The sequence below is a fragment of the Cyphomyrmex costatus genome, unplaced genomic scaffold (assembly GCF_001594065.2).
Source record: "Cyphomyrmex costatus isolate MS0001 unplaced genomic scaffold, Ccosl1.0 scaffold1211, whole genome shotgun sequence".
NCBI lineage: Eukaryota > Metazoa > Arthropoda > Insecta > Hymenoptera > Formicidae > Cyphomyrmex > Cyphomyrmex costatus.
In genome coordinates, this window is record NW_017275187.1 from 12,652 (window position 1) to 28,727 (window position 16,076).

General features: G+C 39.0%; 1 protein-coding gene across 1 annotated transcript; it reads right to left on the reverse strand.

Moving 5' to 3' along the window:
• Positions 1–225: 225 nt before the first annotated feature.
• Positions 226–16,076, reverse strand: tty (tweety). Its single transcript, XM_018547313.1, is given in 13 exon segments — positions 226–1,834; positions 1,948–2,105; positions 2,656–2,895; positions 3,061–3,162; positions 3,296–3,727; positions 3,953–4,287; positions 4,609–4,881; positions 5,556–5,831; positions 5,833–5,860; positions 5,862–5,912; positions 6,008–6,165; positions 7,042–7,374; positions 16,036–16,076. Coding segments are annotated over 12 exon segments (2,817 nt in total). The 5' UTR covers positions 7,306–7,374; positions 16,036–16,076; the 3' UTR covers positions 226–1,334.

Genomic DNA, 16,076 nt, shown 5'->3' on the forward strand with positions numbered 1-16,076 from the left:
TAAATGGTAATCAATTATAGAGAGAAAGAGAGATGTACCGAATATTATTGGAGACAGACATCCGTGGCAATTGAAGAATTGCCAATATCCAACCGGACACTCGTTGATACTCGTAATAGTAAACAACGCTGACCAAATCGGCTATTATTCAGGCACAAAATTTACTCTTCCGATACTCGGATTCGATTCGATGAGTACCCGATGATAACCAGATATTCTCTTTGCCAAATATATTCGGTATATCTCTGATGTTACAGAAGGTCTCAGGAAGACTGCACTCCGCAGAAAATTCAAAATATCGACCCTTACAAAGTACAGTAAGATTTAGTTTTTTTTTTTGCGACAGATTAATTTTTCCTTACTATTTTTAAAAAGAGTATTTTTAACTAATACCGCCTGTGGAAGTATATTTCCAAATATTTTGTCGTTGTTGGATATTCATTTCCCTTTCAACTTTTTTTCTTGTTTGCGCATAAAAACTGAAAACTCATAACGCCTGTGCTACCACTGTCTTTGTACTTAAAAAGTATATTCGCCTGAGCATTGGCAGTATCGAGCGTGACTTATAATCAATCGAATTCTGCCAAAGAGTCTCGTAAAAATCACCAGACATTCGTGCGGTAACTAGATGTATATGTATACGTTTTCACACACATATAAAGTATATTAAATATCTCTCACGGAAAATTCAACATAGATTCGTTCGGTTAAAATGTAAAAAGTATATAAAAACCGTATATTTCAATAGTTCCTTCATCATCTTTTGGTATCTCCAAGTCGCGATATATAACTCCTCGGTTAAACGTCACACGCGAAATTAACGGCTAATTTAGAATGAACAAGCGAGCAGTATCTCTGTAAACGATATCAATGTAAAACTTTGTGTGAAGGTTTCTTTCGTGCATGTTCGTTCATGCAGCTTTCAAGTCGACCAACAAACAATATAATTGCATACATTTAAGTATGCATTCCGGCCAGTCCTTGGATACTTCGCGCGCGGTCTAATCAAGAACGCGATAACAAAGAGGGAGAATAACATAGAAGGACGTACCACAATCACTGTACATGATATACAAGTACAAAATCTTGGATATAAAGTATGTCTCACACAAGTTCCTAGGTTCTCTAAAAATCTTTTTTACCCCCTCTCCCCTGATTTCTCTCACTTTTATCGCAGGTCTCTGAAATCAGTTTGCCGTTTTATTTTTCTCTCTTGTTTTATAGGAACTCCGAAATCGCATGTTCTGAATTTTAAAAGATAAAACTCTCTTTGTCGACGATGCCTCTACTTTGCAAATACTCACGATTTCGCACCTTCTTTTTCTCTTTCACGATTAGAGTTCCGTAACGGCATACAAATTAGGATCACTACCCTGTACCTGACTCAGCGTAGCCACTGTCGGCTTCTCTTGCCTTCCCTGCGCTCGATTGTATGTGCCGTACATGTTCGGCACCGTGTTGTTCTGCGGTGTGGTACCGTTGAACTGGCTACGCGAGAAATTCCTATCCAAAGTTCTGACTTGATCTTGCATTTGATCCTGAATGCGAATGTTAGGCGCCTTGTTCCGCACCAACGATCGAAACTGATTCATGTTAGTCTGCGAGCGCGACTCGAACTCCCACGTAGGTTGCTGACTCGCGGGATTCGGCGGAAGTGGTCGATTTTGATTCCAGGCCTGAGTCGGACCTCTCTTTAGATTAGCCAGGTTTTTCGGATCCAGCGTTTGCGTCTTTCGCGAATCCTGAAAAGTGGCAAGATGCGCGGGCCCGTGTGAATTATGAGACAGGGTACCGGTGAAGGAAGCCACGCTGGGCGTCCAAGGTGGTTCTCTACCTGTAATATGAAATGTAACAACACAAATGTAAAGATGAATGTCACATACGCGTAAAAGTATTAATTTTTGTATTTACCGGGCCCTGCGGGGGCGTGCCCTCAGTAAAAGTCACTAGATTCTAGCGTCTTGCACTGTTTGCTCAGAGTCGCGTACTGGCCAGGTTGATCTCCGAGTCCAGAACGGTGCTCAGTCCGTCCACCCGTTGATTGCTGATTATGCTGAGACGATTTGTGATCCCCGCCCCCTCCGCTCCCGTTAACACCCCCACCTCTGTAAATGGCGAGGAAGAACGAACAAAGTTGCAGCATTATCTTTGTTTTATGTAATGACCGAAATCGTTTTATAGCTTATCTAAACATAAATCCAAGTTCAATCACGCCTGCAAAACTGTCTATATATGTTATATTTATGTTAATAAAATAGGATTATAAAGCGCGCTATGCTATTCTTTGTAACAATATTGTATAAAGCAATTAAAACTGTTATTTGCTAAGAATAATATTCTGTTTCGAAATGCTTAATGTCTCAAAAACAGATATTTAAAATATATAATTAAATACATCAAATATAAAATTAAGAATGGCACAGTTATTTATATGAGATGCAATACATTTTATCACGTATATTCGTCAAAAAGCATGTACTAATATATAAATATTGATAAAAAATTGTATTTTTAATAATGATGAAACTATGTATGATAAAGCAACATTCAAAGGAGACGCATTGAATCTAATATGTTTAGCGCGATATGTTAATTGATATCCTTAAGTAGCTAAATAAATTAAAAGAGAATAAACTGAAAATCTCATGCACAAACTTTAACATGCTCTCGTGCAGTTGACGTGCTCGAGCAGTCGCAGTAGCGTAGGACGGTGGGGGCGGCGTTAGCAAGAGAGGCTGCTTAATCGTATTATGAGTGCCAAGAGCATTCGAATTAAGCATAGGGGCTGTAGGCGGGTACGACCCTTGGCCTCGAAGGGTCCTTGCTGCTATCGCTTGTGACGCTGCTGATGGTGGTAAGTAAGGATCTTGCTCGTCAACCTGATGATAATCCCTTCTGGAACAAATGCATTGGTTATTTAATTTTCGGCACATACCATAGATTTTAAAAAGAAACACGAACGGTGCCTGCTGCAGCATCGCAATAAATAGCAAAATACAAAAATAAATTTATACTTAATATTCCTTCCTCTTTCTAAATGGTTCGCTCTAATGTGCTTACCGTTTTCGTATATATATCCACGTATGAGAATCCACCCAAACCAATACGGTGAATAAGAGACCTGCAGCTAAACTGGCTATTAGCATAAAGCTCAATCCATACCTAGAACACATTATAAAGAGAAACATTATAAGTTTATATATCACACACATTCTGCGTAAAATCGTTTTAATTAAAATACGAAAAAATGTTTTTTTCTGAATTATAATTAAAATATAAGAAGATATCGACTTACAATCCCAAGTGACACAAACTCTTGGCGGCGTGAACGTATTGTTTGTGCAGAGGTTTACAATCGAGTAACGTGGATAAACCAGGCATGAGTCTGTCAATGGTATTAACGTCTGTGGATAAACTGCTGAGTTTTGGCTGGAGCTGTTGGTCTTTGAACAATTCTAGCGCTAATTTAGTCACCGTATTCAAATTATGCCTCATGTTATCCACCGCACGTTGCGTATCTCGCAATCTCAGCGTGAACGGATTGCTTCGTGTGTTCTCACAATGCGTGTAGTATGAGAGTACCTCAGAGGCTAAGGTTGATGGTACGGCTCTGCTCAAGTAACCATCGGGTGAGACGCAGAGATCACCTAGAGCTACAGAAGTGGCCAGATATAAGGACGCCATGAGCCAAGAGACGATAACCGCAAACAAGCCGAATACGGAAAATCTGAAAAAACATTCTATTAGAGTGATTTTATAATTTCGTAACTCTATAAATATGTTTACTGAATAATTTATAAATGTATAGAGGACGATCTATTCCTCTGCTCAAGTTTACAGTTTTAATGATTTTATTCAAACGTTTAAAATAAAAATGCGAACAAAGATACAAAATACTATATGGAGAATACGAAAAAAAGTTTCTATTCTTATTTTAATCAAAGGAACGTACGTTATGAGAACACATCTGGAATGCCGCGCAACACCAACCACCAGAACTACGCAGAGGACAAGTAGAGCACTCAAGACCGCCATAGTGATAGGCCATCGCAACTGCTCGATCTTCTCACCCATCCCGATGGCGCCGGCAAGACTAATACCGCTCAAAGGTTTTCGTATCTCAAAACTCCGATTTACAGCGATGCTTGTATTTTGTTTCATGCCATTAAGTGCCGCTAGCAGCCAACTTAGCATGGTTTTGTTACTGACCGGGGCATCGAATTCGTCTCCGAGAGCAGTTAGTTGCGGCTGCACTTTTCTCTTCAGAGTTGCTTCTATAGTGTCAGTCTGTAAAAAATGTATTTGTTGATACTTAAATAGACATAAAAATTATTTTTAACTGTTGCTATTTAAACTGTTTAAACTGTTTTAAATTATTTTGAAGGTTAATGTCTACTTATACGTACATACACTTAAAGAAAAATTAATTATTGAACACTAAAAAAATCTTTTTTTTACTCAAAAATGAGGGATACTTTTTTCTCTTTCTATTGCGATCTTTACTTTTAAAATCTACTTACTGCTATGTAATAAAAATTTGTTTATTATGTATCATATATTATGACAAACAAATATTAATACATTGCGAAAAACAGATAGGGAATATACCTGATTTCTGACGCCCATAAGGATCCCGTCGACGTTTTTCGCCGCTGCTATGAGTTGTACCAAGCCGTTGTGTACGTCGTCATTGCCATAAAGACCAACAGCCACTGCTCCACTACACAGCAACGCTAGGATGGCCAGCGAAAACTTCAACGCGGTTATCGACTTCTTGGGGCGCGGCCTCCGGTCGCAGCATCTTGTTACCAAATAAACCAGCAATACCAGTAAAGTTAAGATCAACCAGGCTGCCGGAATACTTCCCAGTATCCCGAGGCTCTGTAAACATTACGTTCGATCATAGCCTTTTTCCCTGCTTTGTAACTTTACATAAACTTTATGTATACTCTTATGAAAGAAATTACTAAAGAGCTCTAAAGACATTTCCAAATGATATAAAATCCATTTATTGGATTTCACTCGTCAAAATTTCATAAAATTAATAATTGCCTGTTCTGTATCTAGTAAAGTTTTTTGAAAGTAAATATCTGATTTAAAATTTAATTAAGGAAAAAGCTTTCTTGTGTTCTCAATTCGAAGATTCGAAGAATAAGTCCGTTCGAACAAATAACGTTGAAAAATTGGTATCGCGCCAAAAATTTTCTCGCCTTCACTTCCTACTCTAAAACGGCAGTATTATCAGCGTCGTCGTACATCGTCAAGAACCGCATTGCAACGCTATTTCAGGCGCATTTACGTATTTACTTCGTACGAGCCGCACTTACGGCCGTCTCGTAACTTCTACCGCTCTCTTCCTGCCTCCCTCGAGGCTTTTATCTCATTTCTCGGCGGTCTTAGCTTCGTCAATCCACCCCGTCGACCCGCATGCATGACGAAAGCGAATGCTGGCGAGACAAAGTTTCACTTCCTTCGTCGGTGGTTATATCTCACCCTAAGTCCGCCCGACTTCGACGGCTGAGGAAGACGAGCGAAAAAGGAGGAGGAGGGAACACAAAAGTGTGAGGAACGCACGGAGAACACGTCGCGGAGAGAGGGCGGGATGTGCTCCGACGTAGTTCCCGAAGATGTTGGAGCCCGTTGCCGTGAGTCGCCCCGGGCACATTATGCGAAAGCCTTTGTGCATTGTTTAAGCTTTCCCAGGCATTGTGCTTTTCAGTTACACTCACGGGGTTCGGATTCTTGCCCATTCGTGGTATCCACCTGCCCTCTTCTGGCCTTTTTTTCTCTCCACCAACCTCTCGTCCTCCTTTCTTCTCTTTCTTTTTGTCCTCTTCTTTTTCCCGTGTCCTCGCCATGTCCCGCTACTTTCCATGGACATGTGAATCGTTTCTTTCTTTTTTCCCTTTGCACTATGTACGAGCATACGGCACCTTCTTTTCTGTCGTTACGTCGCCAGATGCTCGCTTTCTGGATTCTTATCCGTTTGTCGATGCGAGATCTCCACTTACGGCCCGGTAATGCAAAGCCGACCTCTCCAGCCGACCAAAGGCGATAATCCAAAGTGCCATTGGCGTTTGTGGTTGTTAAGAGGATATCCCGCGGGATGACTGCCGGAAAATTCTGATGTTCTAAGATTGAAGTACTAACAGGAATTAGCGAATACTATTCGAACGGATAGTACTCGGTTAACATACTAATGGCCGCTTATACAACGTTTATGATGTTTTCCAAGAGACATAGTGTAACACGGTGACTATTTCAGTTTTGTTTAACATTGGCAAACAAGAATGTATATAATGATTCATTATATCACAAAAATAAACAGAAAGAAGCATTAAAACCAACGCAAGAGATTCTCTTTTACGATTTAATTATATTAATTTACTTAAATATATGTATTATATATACGCATAACCGTGTAAATTTTGGTCTCAATTAGGCCAGCCTCAATATGTTAATAAAAATTTTTACATGAAACTAAGTCAAAATACAAACGTAAATATATATTTGTGATAAATTTTCTACCTATTTATTCGTATTATTTGGAAAGTGCGTATAATCACTCATCTAATTTAATATATAAATTGTCTAAAATTGTTAACATTTTGTTAAAAAATGTATCACTAGATTATACTATGTCATTTGTGTCTGAAAAGTATCGATCCTTAAACGCGCGACTAAAGGTAGAACGCAAAGTATTAAAGAAGATTGGGGATTGGAATTCGATTCGACGTCAAAAAGGGACGTTCGCGATATCTTGTACGAAAAGAGATTTTGAATATCAAATGTTTGTATCAGTTGTACGTTTATTTCGGAAATACATCCAGTCCAGATTGGAAATAAGTCGAGCGTGCTGATATATCCTCCTGAAGACATTCCGACGGCTATCAGTATACACGTCGCCGGATATGAATGCAATATTTATCTTGAAATTGCCACCAAGGACCGTATAAAATCTGGATTTTCCGTACAATTCGCTTATCGATCCGTGCGAAGCTTAAAGGCTTCAGCCGCGCGCGGCCGATTAATCGGACGCACTTTGTTTAAATCCATGAGATCGATTTTGCGCACACCATGGTGGCTGCAGGCGAAGGGAGTGCAATCGGGGATGACAATTGGGGCCAAGGAAGTCGGAATTGACGGATTCGTGCCGAGCGAACCTACCTCCAAATAGATCTCGGAGTGGGGATTGAACGTATTATTGACCGAATGTAAAGAGACATTCAGATGCGGCAGACTATGGAAGATCCTCGCGTATTGTGGTACTGTGTACTGCTCCGGAAGCTGTTGACCGCCCGCCATAATGGAGAACCCTTATCTGCCGTGAACGAAGCGCCTGTCCTACTCGTCAAGACATGCTACGCGCGAGCGCTGTAATCAGAAAATAACAGATTAATTGGATGAGACTTTTGGGAATCTGTCGGAGGCGTGAGAACGGTAATGACTCGACGTTGCGTCATCGAGCGTTACAAAAGTAGGGCCCGAAGTTTTTGCGATGCTTAATTGAAGGAGCGTTCGCGCCAGCGCGATATTTCCAACTTCCGTATTTGCATAATCGAATAATAATTCCTGCACGATGTCGCACTATCCACCGGTTTTATATCTTTTATACAAATACATTTGCAAGCTCGATCTGGAACGTGAGCTATTAAAACTTTCTTCTACTGTTATCCAATTACGTCAAGTTTCAATTGTCCTCTATAATTAAATGCGCGCAGGTTCTAGTTGCGACCCGAATTATTTGACGTGTTCTTTCCAACATGGAGATAAAAAGTAACAAAATACTATAGATCTAATATAATAAATCGTGGATATGCAAACTTTTCTTGGAAATGTGCAAAAATTTTTCTGTCGTATCATCGTTTAACAAATGTCATTAATCCTCTGTCATGATTCCAGCTAAATGGAATAAGTTTCGTGTTTCACCGAATATTCGTTTTTATGCACATATAAACTTCGATCATTCTACGGCCTTCGTTAAATTGCGTTTGGATTGCGTCAGAATCGTGCCGACAATTAATGAGAACGTTAATTATCCGGAGATCATCGACGTTTCTACAAATCAATTAAAAAATCAAATTAAAATAGAATGAAAACAGAATCATAGTTTAATTTTCATTCGCGAGCCATTTCGCGCGATATTTCCAGCGATTCAGGGGGAAGAGAATTACTCGCAATTAAATCAAATTTTCTAAAAAGGCTCATCGAGAGTTTTAATTCGATTATCATTTCATTAGCATATTGCGCTAGCTTCCACGTTGCGCCCTTTCGTTGCGAGTCACGATTCAATCTTGGCTAAATACGCCGACGTCACTCAGTGTCGCAAAACGTTTTACCGTAGTGATTCAACTCTTCCGTAGTGGAATCAACGCGCGCTTAATTAATGAAGTCTGTGCCAGCTAGCTCTTCCATCTCTCTCGCCTCATTGACATCACTAAAGCGCGCCGAAAGGATTCCCGAGGTGCTTTTTAGCCATCAAATCGACTGAAATAGGTTTAATAAACTCGAACACCAGCTTATAGTTAAATCTTTTGAAAAACTTGGAAGTTTATTTCGTCTGCGTACTCTTCAAATACATTTTCTCTTTTATATTTTAATATTGAAGTAAGAGAACGGGCTTAAAATCGAGTTACAACAATAAACACAATTATTTTTTTTAAATTAATATAATCTATTATATAGTAATATAAAGAATAAGCCAGAAGATATTTAATATCTAAATACGATTGTACTTATAGTTTCGAAAAATTTAAAAATATCACGCGTGCAAGCAAAAAATTACACCCATTTCATTTATCACAATTTTAATTACAAAAAGCACACTAAGAATTATTATCGATCTCATAAGACAAATTGTTAAATTTAGGAAAGAACAATAACAAAAACACGCTTCATTTATCTTGTATTATTAAAAGCACATTGATAAATTAACACCGTAATTAATACCGCGTGCGTTCTCGCCGTGCTAATAAATAAAACACTCACGTCCGCGTGTCTCAATCGGATTTCTGTAATGATATTAATGAAAATTAATTCGCCACATGCGAACGTATTTGCATGTTGCAGGATCAAACATGATATAACGGTCTCTCAGCCGATTAGCAATGCGTTTTATATGCATCACGCTCTATATTAAGCTTCAGCAGACACCACCGCGAGCAACAAATACCTATCTCCGTAATAAATATATCGCGGATCGATAAAGTGCAACGTACACGTACGGTTTATTAACCCACTTTCCCGATTCCATTCTATCCTTGAAGCGTCAACATCGCCAACAACTCCGTGCAGCACGCTTCCAATATACCGCTCGGCATATTCAAAGCCAGAAAATTCACGACGGTGCGTGTTACCCGATCTCAACAATAGCCTTGTAACACAATAAACACTTCCTTATTGCGTGATATATCACAGTTTGATATTTCGAAATGAAGAATAAATAATCTCAATCGTTTCTCGTACACGCAAAATCCCTCCCGAGGCGGATGGAATCATTTAAATTGCAAATCAAATGAATGTACACTCTAAAAAATATGGATGTGGATTAAAACTACGGGTTCGAGAAGTATGGTAATAATCCACATCATATTGATGTACCAACGTTAACGCGAGAATTGTATAAACACCGCATGGTCGGCATTAAATCCACATGTGTACAGTTTTTAATCTGGGAGTAGTCACCTGAGATATATCTCAGTCGTAAAAAAAGTGTAAATTGTTATAAAACATTGTTTTATACGGATGTTAACGATTTTTATTTCTCTTGTTTAATGATTATTCCTTGCAAACCTCTAAATATGCGGTCTGAAAATCCATAATATAAAAAAGCTTTATATATTAAAACGAGAAAGAGAGAGAGAGACTGAAATCTTTATTTTGTTGAAATATATACTGTCATAATAAGTTACTTAACGTGCTTATTCCGTTTAATATTAGCTTTCTGCTTACTTGTTTCAGAAAATTGTGATTAAATCCATAACCGTGGTGTTCAAATACTGATAAATCAGAAAAGTATCAATAATATGCAATAGTTGTTAATAACAGGAATTTTAATTGAAGTACAAAAATACCCCGGATGATTACGTAAAATAAAAAAAAATGAGGCTGCTCCCCGGATTAAAATGAAACAAATATCGCAATATGGTGAACTTTACGGTCTGCATTATGCAACTTAAAAATCCTAAATATACTCGGCGACGCGCGGATAATCAATCCATTTGCAAGGAGAGCTTCTATTATTATTTAAATTTCCTCTCGCACTGTTAATTTCATCGGGCACAAAAGTCAAACCGTGTGAAATATTCGGGGTGGTTCAAAATTCTCTACTTTGCACTCACACGCTGAGCAGCTATATATGTATATATGTATGTATATTCGTAATAAAACCGACAGTTCTCTATCGCCATGCCGGAAGAAACCTGCGGTTCGAGTATCACGCGCATTTATATTGACTCACCATCATGCGTCATTGTATGAGTGATAAATAAAGTCATCGTCAATCATACCGTGATTTTAAATGAAGGCTGCTTATATTACCACCGTCCACTTAAGCTGTTATCCTGCCTCGCACGCCGTCATTCTTCTATAGGCTTGTCTTTCTTTTTCAACGGGGTGCGACACAACGCATTGTTCCCCTTCGTTTCGCAGGTACAGAGTGCACTGATTTCGTTTTAATCGTTAAAAAATATTCACAAAAAGTCAAATAGTGCACAAAATTGCGTTACTTGAATTCAACCTGATACTTGAAGGACAAGATGGAAGGCTAAACTTATTTAACTTATGTTAGTATAACGCAGTTCGAACTTAATATTAAGCCCATCCGCTTCGTGCAATGTATGAATTTATACAGACGTTACAGTCTAGAAGTCGATACCCTAGTTTCGAAAGTGAAACTCAACTAAAAACTGTAATCAGCTGTTATCAACTCTGGCACTGGCACAAAACTGTGCGATAGTTAAATAGCGATGAGTTAAAAAAGAATAAAGTTAAAAAATACGAGATAAACACGAAAAGTGTAAAAACAGGAATGTCAAGTTTCGTTGATAGAAACATCGTGCTGCATTTGGACTTTTAAATAATTCTTTTTAATGTTTCAAAATTACTTAGGCATTTAAAAATATCGTTTCTACTTGTATTATAGGTATATATAACATAAAAGAATTAATATTTATTTAAAAAATTATAATTATGATATTTTATATAAGTATATTTTCGATATTTCGATCGTAAAATAAAAACTATGTCTAGACAGTGAAAATATATCTAATAAAATCCAAGTTTAGATTTTAAAAACTCTAACTTTAGAGTGAGAAACAAACTAAATCTTCTATTATAATCCATTTGTGTCGTTCGTTTTATTTTCTACGCTCATCTGGCTTATTTTTCCTCCTTCCGTCCGAGTTGGGCGCGACAGCTATTTCATTTTAAATACACAAAGTAAAATATGCATGTAACGCGAATTTATGCTTCGTCTGGCAATATCGAATGAAGGATAAAACTGTGCTTTGTCACAAGAGACAAATCTTCCGGAAAATAAATGATACGAAGCTTTTAAATGAACAATAGTACCAATTGAGTTCTCCTCGTGCCTCGATAAATATCGATATAATATTATTAGTGCACCTTTATTATCCTTCAATCTACCAGCGTTTTAACGATATTTTTATAACGAATTCATTTTATAAATTCATATACTGCACTTATGCACAAGTCTTTTAAATGGAGCTTTCTCGCACCTGTTTCTCGGGGCATAAACCCTGAATAAAATTTTCATCGTTCCCATGTGCCTATACAACGTAATCTTCCGCTCTCAATGGAGGAACAACAGATTGATCTTTTTTGACATTAAAATAGTAATCGGACCGCCTGCTGCCGACTCGAGCGCATCGCAAATCGCGAATTGCGCGCATCACCGCGTGCAAAAAGTCATCGACCGATCACGCTTGCCGGTCGGCATCACGACATGCAAACCGCTACGATCGATTGACTATAACGTGACTATAACGTCGCCTATGGGGCCGTACGGTGACCCCGCGGAAGACTCCAGTGATCGAGGATGACCAACGAATTATATTCAGGATCTGTAAGGAATTATATTCAGGTATTTGATAGGTCGAAGAGACGAGCTACGCGAAATTAATCGCGATCGCGAACGTCGCGCCGAAGCGTGATTCAAAATTAATCTTGTATTCACAACGAGACGAGTGATAAGAGCGAGTGATAATGAGAAATTTTTGTACGTCACTCTTGCTGCATCGAGATTCTCGACATTGAGACGATTATATTGCCGTGTTAACATTGTGGAATGTTGAACTGCAATAATCAGTCAAGTCCACATGGAAAGAACAATTTGACTGAAGTCTAAAAATTTAGCTAGATACAGAGATCTGTTAAAATAATTTTGCTGAACCGTCTAAATAATTACGTAAGAATTTCAAACGTGATAAGTAATGCTGTAAAAAGTTTTGATATTCTATGTAATAACCAGTTTGAGTATTCTATAATTATTTGGATGGCCCGATAAAATTATTTTAAGATCTGTATCTAACTGAATTTTTGGATACTCTTTAGCAAGATTACTTTTTCTACATCCTCTCGGAGAGAGAGAGAGAGAGAGAGTAAGATTCGTTCTTATTATAAATCTTGTTAAAATCAGTTCAATCTTGTTACGTTGAATACATTTAAAATAGAACTAGAGATTCTTGTCAATCTTAATTATACTTTTTTAAATTTAAAATCTAATAAGTTGATCTGTGATTGATGGAAAGAGGTAAGAAATAAATTAAATAACGAACAAGCATTGAGAAAAATTTCTGGTTAAAAGTCAACCAGAAGATTCTGCGATCATACTAGAATGATTGTCTCAATTAGAATTGTAAGATTTAACCATAAAAAATCTAATTTATCCATTTTCAAGTAGAATTCCAATTAATATAATCGGACTTTTTTTTTCCAATGCGCGTTTAGACAATACATTACGAAGAAGAAAGAAAAACGCGACGGCAAAATGGCAAAAGAATCCACGCGACGCTTTCTGGTCGTACTTTTCAGCACTTTGTACATTCAGGAGGGGAAAGCCGTACGTCTTCAGGCCTTACGGAAGAACAGATAGCGGCGAAATGTGGCAAAGTGTACAAAAGCGTGACTAAAATAGACAGAGCCATAAAGGCAGAAAGAGCAAACGGAAGAAACATAAATGATAAGTATGTTCATGCGGCACATACTTTCCGCATTCCTCTGCCATCTCATTCTTCTTCCTTCCGTATATCTAGGCGGCGTGCTTGTTTGTTTCGTGATGCAATATTTACGGGATTGTCTCTCTAATACTTTCTGCACATGTATTTTTCTAAGACCGTCTGTACTTTACAAGCTTCGTGCATAATGCACCGCGTTTCCACGCCTTTCCTCGGAGAGCTTCCGCAAATCGACATCGATAAGAAACGAGTGGACGTCTGTGAAAAATTTCAGTCGAGTGAGAAAGACGATGAAAAATGGTCCGCTCATTCGATTCCTCTCCTCTTCTCACAATGTGACGTTACTTGATTATATAGAGGATTCGATTAGAGTCGTAGACTAACTGATTTGTTTACGATCCAATATAAATCGTCATGCAATATTCTCTACGTCAATTCTCTGCAATATTCATGAAGTTTTTATCTTGAGACAAGTGAGATAAAATGAGACGTGTTTTTAAGTTTTTTAATTATCCATTTCTCAAATACGAGTCTCGCTAATTTTTAAACATTAAAAAACGATTTATGTTAATGAATTTGAGTCAATCAAACTTAACAAAAACTGATTTCAGTAAATTCTAATCTAACACGCGTTTATTTAGACATTGATTTTTTTTTTAACTTCGAACTGAAGTTTCCGAAAGTTTTTCGAAAAAGAGCAACCCTTTCTTTTGTTCGCACAGATCGCAGTTAAAGATTTCGATCAGACTTCGAAATGAACTCCAATTAACTTATCGAGTACTTTACACCTGAAGTCTTTGATTGACAGAAATAGAATTACGTACTTTTTGTTTAGCAAAAAAATTGCATTAAGGACGAATTGTATAGCTAGAAATGTTCCCGGAAACAATTCTGCACGCAAAGAATGTTTTTGTTGAAATATCTAAAAATTTAGCTAGATGCAAAAATAATTTCTTGGACTTTCAAAATAACTATGAGGATGCTTAAACTGATTGTTAAAATGTCAAAATACTTCAGAAATATTTTTCATCATGTGCTTGAATTTTTTATATAATTATTATGATGGTACAACAAAATTGTTTTCAATATCTATACTTAAAGGGTCTTAGATTAATTGGAATTCTGGTTGAAAATGGGTGAGTCAGAAAATTTTCTTAAATCTACAAGAATTTTAACTGAGATAACTGGAATTCTGATCGATATAGTCAGAATCTTCTGATTTATTCGATCATTTTCAACCAGAAATTTTTTTCATGAAAAAATCTAGTAATTAAAATTCTGGTTAAATATAGACGAATTATAATTTTTTTTTAATCTACGAGAATTCTAGTTAAGATAACCGAAATTCTGATTGATACGCGATCATTCTGATTTATTCATAAACCAAAAATTTTTCTCATAAAAAATATCTGGTTCGATTAATTAGAGTTCTAATGAAAAATAGACGAATCAAAATTTCCAGACTAAATCTATTAGAGTTATTCGATCAGAATTTTTTGTTTCGTCCATTTTCAACCAGAAATTTGTAGACACCTCAACGAAATCATTCTTTCCGGGTATCTTGCCTCTAATTGTCATTCAAGCCAGTCCGGAGTTCGGTCGAAGAGTCGTCCCGAAATCTCGCAGCGTCCCCCCTCTCCCCCCGGAAGGACAAGATCTTCCCCCGAAACCCAAGAACGCCGCAGGCAGCCTTCATAGATAACATTCTCGAGTCGCGGAAAAAGCAAACTAGAAGGTCGGCGCACGCTATCGCCCGCTAAAAAGTCATCGACCTATCGTAATCGCCGGTGGTAAACTGCCTCGTTCGGACGCTCGCGTTCGCCACCTTCGATCATATCGCCGCTCCACGCTCGTCGTTGTCGCTCGTCGTCGCGACGTTTCTCCGACTCTGTACTGCCTTCGAGACGTCGCCTCTTGCGTTGCATGCGCGAGGAAAATGGGTCCGTTCGATAACTCGGCGGCGCGGTATAGAAGGCGGTACACATCCGCGTCTGTATATCCGCGCGCGCGAGACCGAACTCCTCTCGCGAGGCGGAAAAAGGCGGTTTCGGTATTCGCCTGCGTCTCTCTCTCTCTCTCTCTCTCTCTCTCTCCTCTCGCTCTTCAGCCCTCGGGCTCCGCATGCGACTTTGCGAACACCCGGCTTTTACGAGCGCCTCTCGGACCACGCTACGCAACATCTGGTGGTATTTCTTTGGTTACCGAGGCCTGCTCGACGAAATCCAACTCCGCGACCGCTCCTCGCTCTTTCTCTTCCTCTCTCTCTCATTCCCACGCACACAGGCATACAACCGACGCGCTTCATGGGAAGCCTCGCTGTGTAATGTATTCTTGCACCCACACATCGTCATCCGGAGTGTGTACCGTGTATCGATCCCCGAGAGTACACACGAAGACGACCGTGAGCGCCATCGGGCTCCTCTATTTCCTTCCACTTTCCTATCTCTTTCTCTTTCTCTCGTTCTGTGTGTATGCATCGTGTCGTTTTCTCTTTCTTTCGATCACGTTTATCTCGAGAACGGAGGGGGCCGCTTCGTTCTTTGTGACGTCCGAGAAAACGCACGCTGCATCGCACAGAGACACGCTGCGCGGCCGACGGTATATATCGTATGTATATATCAGTTAGGGCGAGTCCGAGAGAGAGAGAGAGAGAGAGAGAGTGAGCGGTCCGACCGGCGGTGGGCTCGCGTGACAGAAGCGCGACGGTGGTTCCACCCCCTTACTCATCCACCCTCACCCCCAGCCCCGCGGGGGAGATTCAACGGAGATCGCTGGCATCGACGACGGGGGTCGTTTCGCGACGACGAAAACGGTTTACGAGGGACGGTTTACCTCTTACCTCGTTGTTTTTCCTCTCAGTGACAAACCCGCCGTACGCTC